This window comes from Sinocyclocheilus rhinocerous, unplaced genomic scaffold, assembly GCF_001515625.1.
Source record: "Sinocyclocheilus rhinocerous isolate Xijiao unplaced genomic scaffold, SAMN03320098_v1.1 scaffold405, whole genome shotgun sequence".
Classification (NCBI taxonomy): Eukaryota; Metazoa; Chordata; class Actinopteri; order Cypriniformes; family Cyprinidae; genus Sinocyclocheilus; species Sinocyclocheilus rhinocerous.
Window position 1 is genome coordinate 14,069 of NW_015630351.1, and position 12,143 is coordinate 26,211.

The 12,143-nt window shown below is 35.7% G+C and overlaps 1 protein-coding gene across 4 annotated transcripts in view; it reads left to right on the top strand.

Annotated features, from left to right (window-relative positions):
- The first annotated feature begins 1,370 nt into the window (after positions 1–1,370).
- ap3b1a (adaptor related protein complex 3 subunit beta 1a) overlaps positions 1,371–12,143 on the top strand; it is a 53,526-nt gene continuing 42,753 nt past the window's right edge. For 3 of the 4 annotated variants that reach the window (XM_016552535.1, XM_016552536.1, XM_016552537.1), the window contains exons 1-6: positions 1,371–1,740; positions 6,831–6,906; positions 7,281–7,355; positions 8,732–8,827; positions 9,718–9,878; positions 9,961–10,027. In XM_016552535.1, the coding sequence (XP_016408021.1) occupies positions 1,592–1,740; positions 6,831–6,906; positions 7,281–7,355; positions 8,732–8,827; positions 9,718–9,878; positions 9,961–10,027 (624 nt within the window). In that variant the 5' untranslated portion in view covers positions 1,371–1,591. Of the gene's footprint in view, positions 1,741–5,917; positions 6,041–6,830; positions 6,907–7,280; positions 7,356–8,731; positions 8,828–9,717; positions 9,879–9,960; positions 10,028–12,143 lie in introns of those variants that run through there. The other variant, XM_016552539.1, reaches the window with a different exon arrangement.

Consider the following 12,143-nt stretch of genomic DNA (forward strand, 5'->3'; position numbering starts at 1 on the left):
TATTACGTTGACAGATATATTTAGTGGTCTTTTAGATCATCAGCAGCACGTGACAAAAACAGGACACGTACTAATATTTTTAACTAGGATTTGTCGCCATCTGCTGGTTATTATGAGAATCGCTACGGGTTTTCAGGCACTTCAAATGGAAAAAATAACACTCACATTATACATCATTTATTGCCTGCATTATATGATCAATTCTATCCACGGTATTACCATCTGATACATCATTATATCATAATAACCATCACAGTACTTTTTATAAGGGGCTGACAAAATATTACATCCCCCGTTTAAGAAAGTTTAATGCTCCGTTAAATAATTAATAAAGAAAAATATAAAAATACAAAGAGTGAGAGAGGACGTTTGGGGGTGTATTTAATAATTAATTAGGATCATAAAATAAGATTATTAATAAATAAAAACAGAAATTATTAATGAGAATAATAACATGAGATAAAAATGCAAAAAATAAAGTAATTTAGAAAAATGAATACAAATAGCCTACGGAAAATGTAGTCGTAGAACAAGAGAGAAGACGGATGTGTGTTTAGCCTTCGCCACGCTAAAAAACGCATATTGTTGAAAAAATATATTAATATTATTAAATTATATTTAATTACTTATATTAATATAAGTATTTATTTAAAATTATTCAATTACGTTAATATAATTGTTTGTAAACAAATAATAAATGTGTTATTTGATAGGGAGTGCTTAATGTAAAATAATGTGGGACAAATAATGTGCATTGTTTAAATATGTTTTTATTTAAGAGTTACATTTAAATGTTGTTTTAAAAAAATATTCATTAAAGAATAATGTAGTAATGATTTGTTATATAATTTGTTATAAAATGGATATTTGGTAAACCTTCCATATTTGGCCGTTTTGGTTGCTTTTTCTGACAAAATTGGACTTTATTTTTCATAGTTTGAGGTTTGTTTGTGAGTGTGGGATTGCAGATTAAATATTTGTAATAAATAAAACTAGAAAGAGTTCTCTTTTAATTTGAAAGTTTGTGGGCTGTAACCTAATTAATAATTAATAGGTATAATAAAATGGTATAAAAATACGATAATAAATTAATTTATAAAACAGAATATAAATATTTTAAATGGAAAATATAGTCACAGAACAAGAAAAAAGTTATTTTTTTTTGGTAATATTCTCTTTTTTTTTTATTATGCTTATAAACAGAACAGAGATGACAATAATTGCATAACAGAACAAGAAACAAATTTTTTTTTTTTGGTAATATTCTCTCTTTTAAAATTTTTTTTTTTTTTTAATTATGCTTATAAACAGAACAGAGATGACAATAATTGCATAACAGAACAAGAAAAAAGTGTAGTGTGCGTGTGTGTTTGGTGTTCGTCACGCTGCTGTCATGTGACGGTCATGTGACTCCAGCTCACTTCCGCCTCTGCGTGGAAGAGGAAAAAAGTTGCACGTCAGGAGTAAAAAAGTTTTTTTCTTTCGATCCATTCAGTGGAAAGTAGAAACGCAGCATCGTTAAAGCACATCTGCGTTTATCGGAGGATAAATAAGGTTGCGGTGCAGTTGTGATCAGTGTGAATCGGGGTAAATGCTCGGGATGTCCGCCAACAGTGTGTCGTATAACGAGCAGGGCTCGGTGGAGTCCGGCGTGGACGCGGCGCAGGAGAACAGCAGCATCCCCGGGAGCATCAGCAGCGGCGGGGCCGCCTCCAGCCTCTTCAGCGCCGACTACAAGAAGTAAGGAACCCGGAACACACGCTCACATGATCTTTATTTACTATGCGTTTCAGTTTCCACAGTGGTTACTGTGTGAAAAGTGTAGTTCTAGCATATGAAGAAGAATGTTTCTGTGCATGTTTGGGTGTCAGGTGATGCCCTGTCCTGTGTGATACTAGAGTATAGGTTGATGGGACACGCCTCCTTTTTGTGAGCTGCTAGTTTGGGCTGTTAAACATATTGTGGGTTGGTATGTTAGGTTGGAACTATTATACTTCATTTACAAGTTCAACTGCCTGTGTAATATTTGCATGAAGAGAAGATTAAGCAGCCTCACAGAGTTCTTACTTAAAGGCCAGTGTGAGAGAGTTTTGGGGCAGTTCACAGATTTGTCAGGGTCAGCCTTGTGTTGTCACTCACAATTTTATATCTAAAAAAATGCATATAAAATTGTATGTCTTGAGAACTTAAATGTTCGTTTTTCTGTCTTTTTGCAAAAGTTGTCACCAAGATATTGTCTGCCTGCCTGACTGACATAATTTGATTTTAAGAGTTCTGTCGAATTTGCAAACATGTCTTGTGTGAGGGTTTTGCGATAAGAATGTGATAAACCACAAACCAATCCCTATTTTTTTTTTAAAAACATTGTTCTGTCGCAAAAGTGTCTATGAATTTATGAAGTAAATTTTTTTATATAGGCCTATATAAATGCACCCAACATATTACATTTGATATACATATTAAATATTTCCAGCAAAAGTATGCTTATGAGTTTATGGAGTTACATTATTTATATATAGCATATTTATCAGAGGATAAATAAAGTTATAGATAGATAGATAAATAGATACACACACAATTTTTATATGAAAATTTAATTTGATTTAAATATGAAATATTTCTAGCAAAACTGGAGCTATATAATAACATTTATTTAATATGTATATAATAGTTAATTTAATATTTATAATATTTAATATTTTTCTTTCTCTATATAATGTATATGTACTTGTATTGACTTCTTTAGAATGTTTTTGATTTAGAATATTTTATATATGGAAAAATAATTTTAAAGGGAAAAAAAATAGTTTTTAAAAAGAAAAAAATGTAGCAAAAAAAGAGAGAAAATGCAAATAAAATTATATATTACAATATAATATATTGAATTTAATTTCTAGCAAAATAAAAATATATATTGCTAAAAAACATCCCATAATTGTCTGGTGGTTCAGCTTTTTAAATCTTGTGTTGTCTTGCAATCTCATGCCCTCCCTCTCCTCCAGGGGTCAGTATGCCTGTAATATCAGAGACCCATCTATCCTTTTGGTGCAGATATATCACATCAGTATTAGTGAAACTAGACCTGGGTCACTCTGGCTTCTAAATAACATTATTATTTAAGGTGTTTCATAAGGTGCTGCCTGGAACTCACAGGACGACTGATCTACACATTGTATTGTCTCTAGTGTTTATCTACTCGGCCTCAGTGTTTGTCTTCTCCAGACTCTTTGTGAAGGCTGTAGACTGGGCTGACGTCAAACCCTCATGTGCCCGTCCTGTGGGATCTTAACTCTATTTTGCTTTAAGGGATCTGTTCCAACAATTACAGTACTGAATGACAGGAAGTCTGTTGCTGCTTCCTACATTAATGAGCCTGTTAATTGTTTAATCTAATGGGACGTAAGAGAATCGTGTCATTTATTATGTGGCAAAAAGACTTCACTGCTGGTTGTTATTTATTTATTCGCTGGTACTAGATTGTATGGATTCCTTTCTGTTGTTAACAGAGTATTGTTTGTAATATTGTTTCATCTCTGCTTCTTGATTTCAAGATGCTGGTTTTCTCTTGTAGCTGATGGTGGTTTGTGTGTGTGTGTGTTTTTTGGTATGTTGATGGCTATTAACAGAAGAATGGTTAATTTTATTTAGGCCTAACTGAATTGGCACTCTCACATGACTGCAAGCAGAAGACTGAACTCATGAGGAAGGAGAGAGATGCATAAAAATGAGATGCAGGGATAACAACACTGTTGGGATGGTTCACCAAAAAATTTAAATGATCATAATTTACTCACCTTTATTTGTTGTGCCAAACCTGTATGACTTTCTTTCTTCTGTGGAACTAACCACTGGATATATGTGACCCTGGACCACAAAACCAGTCTTAAGTCGCTTGGGTATGTTTTTAGCAATAGCCAAAAAAAACATTGTATCTGTCAAAATTATCGATTTTTCTTTTATGACAAAAATCATTAGGATATTAAGTAAAGATCATGTTCCATGAAGATATTTTGTAAATTTCCTACCGTAAATATATCAAAACCTAATTTTGATTAGTAATATGCATTGCTAAGAACTTCATTTGGACAGCTTTAAAGGGGTCATATGATGCGATTTCAAGTTTTCTTTTCTCTTTGGAGTGTTACAAGCTGATTGTGCATAGATAAGAAACGACCGTTGAAAACCATTTGAAATTTGTGTCAGCACGTCATAAATAGAACCCGGCAGCAGTTTTCTGTCGGGGATTTGTCGTGTCACGCTGCATCCAGTGTAGACCATAGATATGTATATATCTATGGTGTAGACAGCATCACTGATTATAATGAGTTCTATAGTATTTTGTCGCGCCGTACCACTCGCGTCCGGTGTAGACACGGTGTAACATTGGTTTTGCTTTGTTTCACAGAACTAATCGTTGCCTGGGTTGTGTACGTATGTGTGGGGCGGAGCTATCAAAATAGGGGCAAGACCCTTTTGGGGTAGGGGCGTGTTTGTTTTGGTGATTTCAAATGTCAACATTGGCTACCAGAAATCGCTTACCCCACCTTTAACTGCTCCAGTTTTCAGGTTAAACTCATTGATTCAGTGATTCAGTTGCAGCAGTATTGGAGTCAACAGCTCACTAGAAGAGAGGTTTATCAGTAAATCATGGCTTCATTTCGGTCTGTTTCTCTTCAAAAGCTATCAAATGCCTTGACAGGACTCTGAATATATTGCACAAGTTGTATGGACTACTTTTGTGGTGCCTTTTTTTGGACATTTTTGCAGCTTTAAAGCCAGTATTCACTATGAACTGTAAAAAGAGCCAAAAGCATTGTTTTGTGTTCCACAGAATGAACAACATTTGAGTGATTCTTGTTCATTCCAACAGATTCAATCCAGCATTTTCAACCAGCGTAAAGCACATTCGCCTGGCCATGTTTGCAAAAATATTCTTCACGTTCCTGTCTCCGGTTTACTATTTGGGTTTGAATTTTGTTTCAGACTTGTTATATTTTGTTGCCTTGGTTGGCAGGAGGAAGTTACACGTTATCAGGAAAAGCAGAGCTGCCGTGAACGACGAACACAAGCGAAAAGCGCGGTTCTGCGGAGGTGATGAAAGCCTCGGTCTGAAGATAAGAGCCTTTACGCTTCCTCTAAAGGGAGGTGACCACAGCCACGAAGAATTACCACGTCTGGAGTGGATATGAGTCGCCTCAGCACTTTAGATGGTGCTCTTTTGACCTCAATGGACTTCCTTTCCGTTTTACCCACTTCCTTTATTGGATACAAGTCGCAACCGGCACTCAAAGGGACGACGCAGCTTGCAAGCTTTGGATCTTCTGAGGTTGAGCATCTCTCAATCTAATCGATACCCAAGGCTTCATCATTCTCTAACGGAGAACCGAAAGCGAGAAGTTTCTTTGGCCAACTGACCGGATCTCAGCAGAATGTTGAAGGAAATGAAGGGAATTCAGCCTTCAGTCCATGATAAGAGTGAACCATTGTACCCTCGCTGGTCTCTCAGCGCTCATGGATCTAATTGGTGTGTGATGGTCACACTGGATGGTTGTGCGACTGCCGCACATGGCCATTAACCAGATGATCGAGTCAGGAGGATAGTGCTGTCTTGTACCTCTCTGGTCTTCTCGACAGCATCGGTGGAAAGAAAGAAACCAGTAGACGTTGGCTTTCATTCCCTTCTTCGACCTCTTCTTTTAGGTTGGTTTGGAGAAATGGACGATCTCATAATCGTGTTTGAATGGTTAAGCAAGATAAACAAGGCTTGAGGAACTTCTTGCAATGAATGGCTCTATGCAAGGCTTTGTATGGATCATCTTGACCTTCTCTACTGCTGTGGTTTGTGATTTTTAGTAATTCTGTACACGTGTAAGATGAACGGAGGATTGGGCAGCTTGCGTTTGGAGGCCGTCGGAGTGATGCGAAACGCTCTCGTTTCGGCCGAGAACCTTCAGCTCACACTGAAATCAGACTTCAGCTCGGAGGAGCAGGCTCTGACCAACAACCACAGCAGCGGTAATGAGGAGAAACCAAGCAGAGGGTAGGAGAAATGCTCAAGTAAAGCCAAGAAACCCCACTTTTTTTTGTTTTTCAACCACTTTGAAACGATGCATGTTTTGGAGATGGAAAAATTAGGCACGGATCTTTTTTTTTTTTATTCTCACAGTGGTCTTATTCATTCGTTCATTCATTCAAACATTCACATGGTATGAACATCCTTATATTCTAGTTCTATTCCTTAAGCTTAAATAATAGCTCCTCTATATCTCTGTGACATGATAGCAAACTATCTTCAAGTTGTCTGAAGACTGTGGCTCTCACATGATACGTATGTAAATGACAGCACTGTGTAGATAGAGGAATGATCAGCATTCGCTCAGAGTAATCTAATATGTCTTCGACTGTCTTCCATTAGCTTGAATTGAGATGATTTTTCATGAATTCTGTGATTTTGGTGCTGTAGGCAAGGGATATTTGTCGTTTTTGTCAGTCGAAACAACCTAAAGTATTTACTTGAATTACCTACTGAGATTTTAAGTCAATAATAATAATAATTAAAAAAAAACATTTGTATGTTCACAGTTCTCTGATGTCGGTTAATTGTAACATGACATGCAGGTAAAACAATATAATATGTGGATAATACAGATATTATTTTATTTTTATTTCATTTACAATAAAATAATTGAAGCTGTTAACTAAGAGTGAATAATGGTAAATTACTGACATGGAATTTGGAGTGAATTGACAGCCCTACTTTTATTTTAAGTAAAACTATATGGTTAGCATGGTGAATTTGCTGTAATGCTGAGTCCTTGGTTTCTCTGCAGGAATGAAGATCTGAAAGAGATGCTGGAAAGCAACAAAGAGTCTCTGAAGCTGGAGGCCATGAAGAGGATAGTTGGGGTATGTCATTCTGAGAGACAGTGATCTGGTATTAAAGGGATAGTTCACCCAAAAATAAAAAATGTGGGTAACCAAACATTTACTGGTCCCAATGACTTCCGTAGTATATTTTCTTTCTATATTATGGAAGTAAATGGGAACCAACAACTGTTTGGTTTCCAACATTCTTCAAAATAAATGTTTTTGATGTTCAACAGAAGAAATAAATTCATACAGGTTTGGAACGACTTGAGGGTGAGTAAATGACAATTTTTATTTTTGGCTGAAGTAACTATCCCTTTAAGATTTAGTCTCTGATTTTATGAATACATTCACTCAGCATCAGTGTGTTGCTTCATTCTGTCTCATTAACATATTTATTTCTCTCTATGTAGTTGATTGCCAAGGGAAAGAATGCTTCTGAACTTTTCCCAGCAGTGGTGAAGAATGTTGCAAGCAAAAACATTGAGGTAAGAAATGATATAAAACGCACTGACACGCTCAAATGAGTTTTCCTCACTGCGCTTTTTGCTTTAATTTGAGCTTGAAAAACGACTCCTGAACACAGGTGTTCGGCAGCTGTGAGGACCCCTGTAGATGGGGGTTATTTTTGATCAGGCATCTGACAGGGAAGCCCTTGTTGCTTAAGAATGAATGTTTAGATGGAAAGAAGATTGTCTGGACAGATTGATGGAAAGACATGAGAGGTGGTTGGGAAAAATGTCCTGACTGAAGAAGACGGCTGGTGTTTTGAGGGGCCAGTGTGTAATTGGTAGTCCAAGGATCCAGTCACGTTCTCTCTGTCCTCCCCCCACGTCTGATGCTCCGCACTGGGCAGCTGTGTACTAAACGCTGTTGCTCTCTGGAGCTCAGAGACGTGGGGATGCTGCCATTGATCCACACACACACACACACACACAAGCACACGCCGGCACACGAGATGAGACCACAGGTGTGACCATTGATCCACTCACTGCAGGGTCATACACATGCACACAGACACACACACATACACACACAAACACTCATGTATTTGACCCTTCAGTAAGCTCCGCCCCTCCTTGGTTATATTATATATATATATTTTTTTTTACTTTGTTATGTTTACTTTTTAAATAATTTTGCTATTTTTTCTTTTTAAATTATGCAGTAACATTGAAAATTATTTTCGGGTGGGTCCCCTTGAGGCCCTTGAAATTCTGGTTTAATCCACAGAGTGCAAGTTTTATGATCTAATTTAGCTTGTTTTTGGGTTATTTGTGCCCTATTATAAATGACCCAGCAACAACAATCTTGCATGAAAAAAGCAATCCCTCTATCCATCAGGTTTGTTTTTCTGTTCCTCATATAATTCTGCTTCATAAATGCCAGCGGTTCATTTAGTCGCTGTCTAATTAACATGCGCACGGCTGCTCCAATTCCTGATCAGCAGGCCACTGTATGTAAATGTGATTAACCAGAGGGGCAGATGGGTAATGTCTCTCTTTATGAAGTGAGTGATGTTTTTCCATTTGGCTGGTAATCGCCGTGGTGATGATGATGGAATGCGTTGTCGTGACTCCCTGATCGCTAATGACCTCTCGTCACCCCAAGAGCTGGACGCAATTATACGGAGAGCCGACCTTTGACCCTTCACCTTTGAGCACAAGCTGATCAGACTGTTTCATGATAGACTCGGAGATATTAAGATGGCAAATGAGTTTGTTAAAGCTGGGATTGGATGATGATTGTTTATCTACTTCTTAAAGTTATCTGTGTTTCTGTAGGAAAAGCAAATTAACCCAGAATAATGATGAAGAACTGGACAATTTTGAATGTTTAGTTCATTTGTGTATGCATGTTTTAGCTGAAGAAGCTGGTGTACGTGTACCTCGTCCGGTACGCAGAGGAACAGCAGGATCTCGCCCTCCTGTCAATCAGCACCTTTCAGCGGGCACTCAAGGTAAGTCCCGCCACTTTCCTCTCTCATGATGCTCTTTTTGTGCTTTACATGATGCCCCCTCAGTAGGCCTGCATGATTCATCAAAATAAAACCAAAATTACGTTATGGCTTTGTCCGATTATCAAATCACAAAGGCTGCAATTCAGTTAAATAAATACACTGCACTTTTCTGTCAAAATAAAGTTTCATGGTTTGATGTTTGAGAATGAAGAAATTAAAACAGCCATAATTGTTAGTATTGTAATTTTACAGTTGTACTGTCAAACAAATTATTATTATTATTATTATTATCTTTTTATTTAGTAATGTTTTATATTTTTACTTTAAACATATTTTATTTCAGCATTGTGTTTTAAAAACACAAAAATGGCTTCCACCAATATGCAAGTTTAATGGTTTAACATTTGAAAATGAAGAAATTAAGACACCATAAATATTAGTATTTTAATTTTACAGTCGTAATGTAATGTGAAATAAAATCTTCTTATTGCATAGTTTTGCTTAAATACACAATTTTTATTTTAGTGTTAATATATATAGTAAAATATTTATATAGAATATACAGTAAAGCATTTTTATTAATATAATATATAGTATAGTAGTAATAGTAATTTTTATTTAGTAATAATAACAACAACAATATTAATAGTCATTATTTTTATTATTATTATTATTATTATACAGCCATATTAATAGATAATCACAAATTTTGCTGCCCTACAAATAAGCATAGCAAATCTTGAATTTCTTTAATCACATTTTAAATCGTGCAGCCCTTGTCTCCTCCCATTTTTCTCCGGCCTTTTGTGCATGAACGTTTTGCCTGTATTTTGGATCAGCTAACACTCAGCTTACACATGTTTTTTTTTTTATCATTGGTGTGTGTGCAGGATCCCAATCAGCTGATCAGAGCGAGCGCTCTCAGGGTCCTGTCCAGCATCAGAGTTCCCATCATCGTGCCCATCATGATGCTGGCCATCAAAGAAGCAGCCACCGACCTTTCACCTTACGTCCGGAAAACCGCCGCTCACGCCATTCAGAAGCTCTACAGGTAATACACGCATTCACACAGATGTGGCCGCTGAATGTTAACGAACGAGTGTTTTACAGAGGTCTCTGATTTTGTCTTCCAGTCTGGACCCGGATCAGAAAGAGCATCTGATCGAAGTGATTGAGAAACTCCTGAAAGACAAAAGCACGGTAAAATATCGTGACATTCACACAAACATGACCAGTTTTATCATTCTGTGTCTATTACTGTCATTAAACTACCATCGACATGTTGTTAGTGATTAAAATGCTCAACAAATAATTAAAATTGAATAGAATTAAATGGTCCGTTTTCAAACTGGAAACAAAATGCATGTTTACTATATGAAATGTTTTTTTTTTCTTTTAAGCCTTTGTTAGCATATATTGCACTGAATAGGGTAAACTTCAATCATATTATTCTAAAAATATTTTAAATTAATAATTAAAAATAAAATATTTTTTGTATTATTTTTCTAGTTTTGAGTTTGTTTGGAAGGTTGTTATTATAGTTAAATAAAACCATAAAAATGTTACTTAACTTTAACTGAAATAAAATAAAATGTAAAAAGCAAAAAAGCTAGTTGCCACAAAGAGCCAATAAAGTAAATTAAAATAAAAGTAATAAAGTAAAATAAATGTAATATAATAAATTAAAAGTAATAAAGTAAAATAAAAGTAATGCAATAAAAGACTAAATTAAAAGTAATTAAATTATTAAATTAAATTAAAATAATTTCATTCTGCTTCGAAACACTGGTGAGAAATTAAATGAATCAATGCATGGGATTAAAATAAATTGTAATTTTTTTTTTAATCTGCCCTGTACAATATTGCAAAACATTGCAATGGCTTACAAAGCTCTAGCAGTGTGAAACTGACTGGTTTTTACAATCTGACCAGCTGTATTCTAAAAAGCTGTTTTGACACAAAGTGTATTATAAATATACAAATGAGTTGAATTGAATTAAACTAATCAAGTTTAATGCACAGTCTAACATTAACTTCAATTTACAGCATGCAACCACCAGATGGCGAAACAACACCACATTCATTTCTGTCTCACTTCCCTCTATCAGTATTCCTCTCTCTATCTAAAACACTTCTGGCAGTAAAATAAACACGTTCTGAGCTCAAAACATTTCCACCAGGGCCTTGGACAAAGTCTCAGCAGCAAATGATCTTAACACATATCCGCTGGACTTGGTCGTTGTTGCTGGCCTCAAATCTGAGTTATGTATGTAGGATTTCTGCTCACCTTGTCATATTTTTTTTAGTGCCGTCCTCATAGGCTTTTAGCGCAGAGCTGTATTTCACCTGTAGAGCTTCCCGAATATGCACTGGAAATGTTTATTGTGACATAATAGACATCTCTACGAGCTTCCCCTGTACGCTGCTAAAGGAAGCTCACTGGGATGTGTTGCCGTTGATGAAATATGAGCGTGTGTGTGTCTTCAGTCTGACCGGCAAGCACAGCATCAATCACAGCCGCGCCGTTCCAGCGTCTCTCGCTATCTCCCCTCGCTCGCTGATGACCCAGCATTCCCTGTTTCCTCTCCCGTCAGTGCGGCCCGGCCTTAATTAGAATTCATGACAAAATGGATCCAGGGAAACGTCCTGTACCCTTCATAATTTTACAGGAAATTTATTGTTATTAGAGAAACCATTTGCTTAGTGTGATTTTTCCATTAAGGTGTTGTCAAGCAGCAGAGATAGCAGAGCTTTGTTGATGAGGTGTGTGTAAGTAAGAGCGTTGTTGATGGTGGATGGAGTTTACCTTGGAGCTCTTGTTGGGTAATATGGGAACAGAAAGATGGGGAGACGCTAAAGATGAACGGTAACTAGAGTAAATCCAAAGATAGACCAAAAATATAAAAGTAAACAAAAGAAATTACGATTGTTAAAAGACTTTTGACTGCCTTGCGTTTTCCATAAACGTTTCTACATAATTTGGATTACTCATGTTAGGTAATGTAGTCTGACTACTTTTTGATTACTTTTAGATTACTTTTTTACCCAACTCATTAATCACATAGACTTGAATGGGATTATTGTGTACAATATTGATTAATAGTACACAATTGATATTTATTAACATAATATAGTAATGGAAAGAAGAATTAAAAATGTAAATAAATTACAAATAAAATAAGAAAAATTTATATAAATTAGATTGAGATTATTTGTGTGTGTATATAATATTGCATTTGCTATAAATGTATGTATATAAAAAAAGAATTAATATTTAAAAAATTAATTCAATATGTATATTATACATTAGATAAAT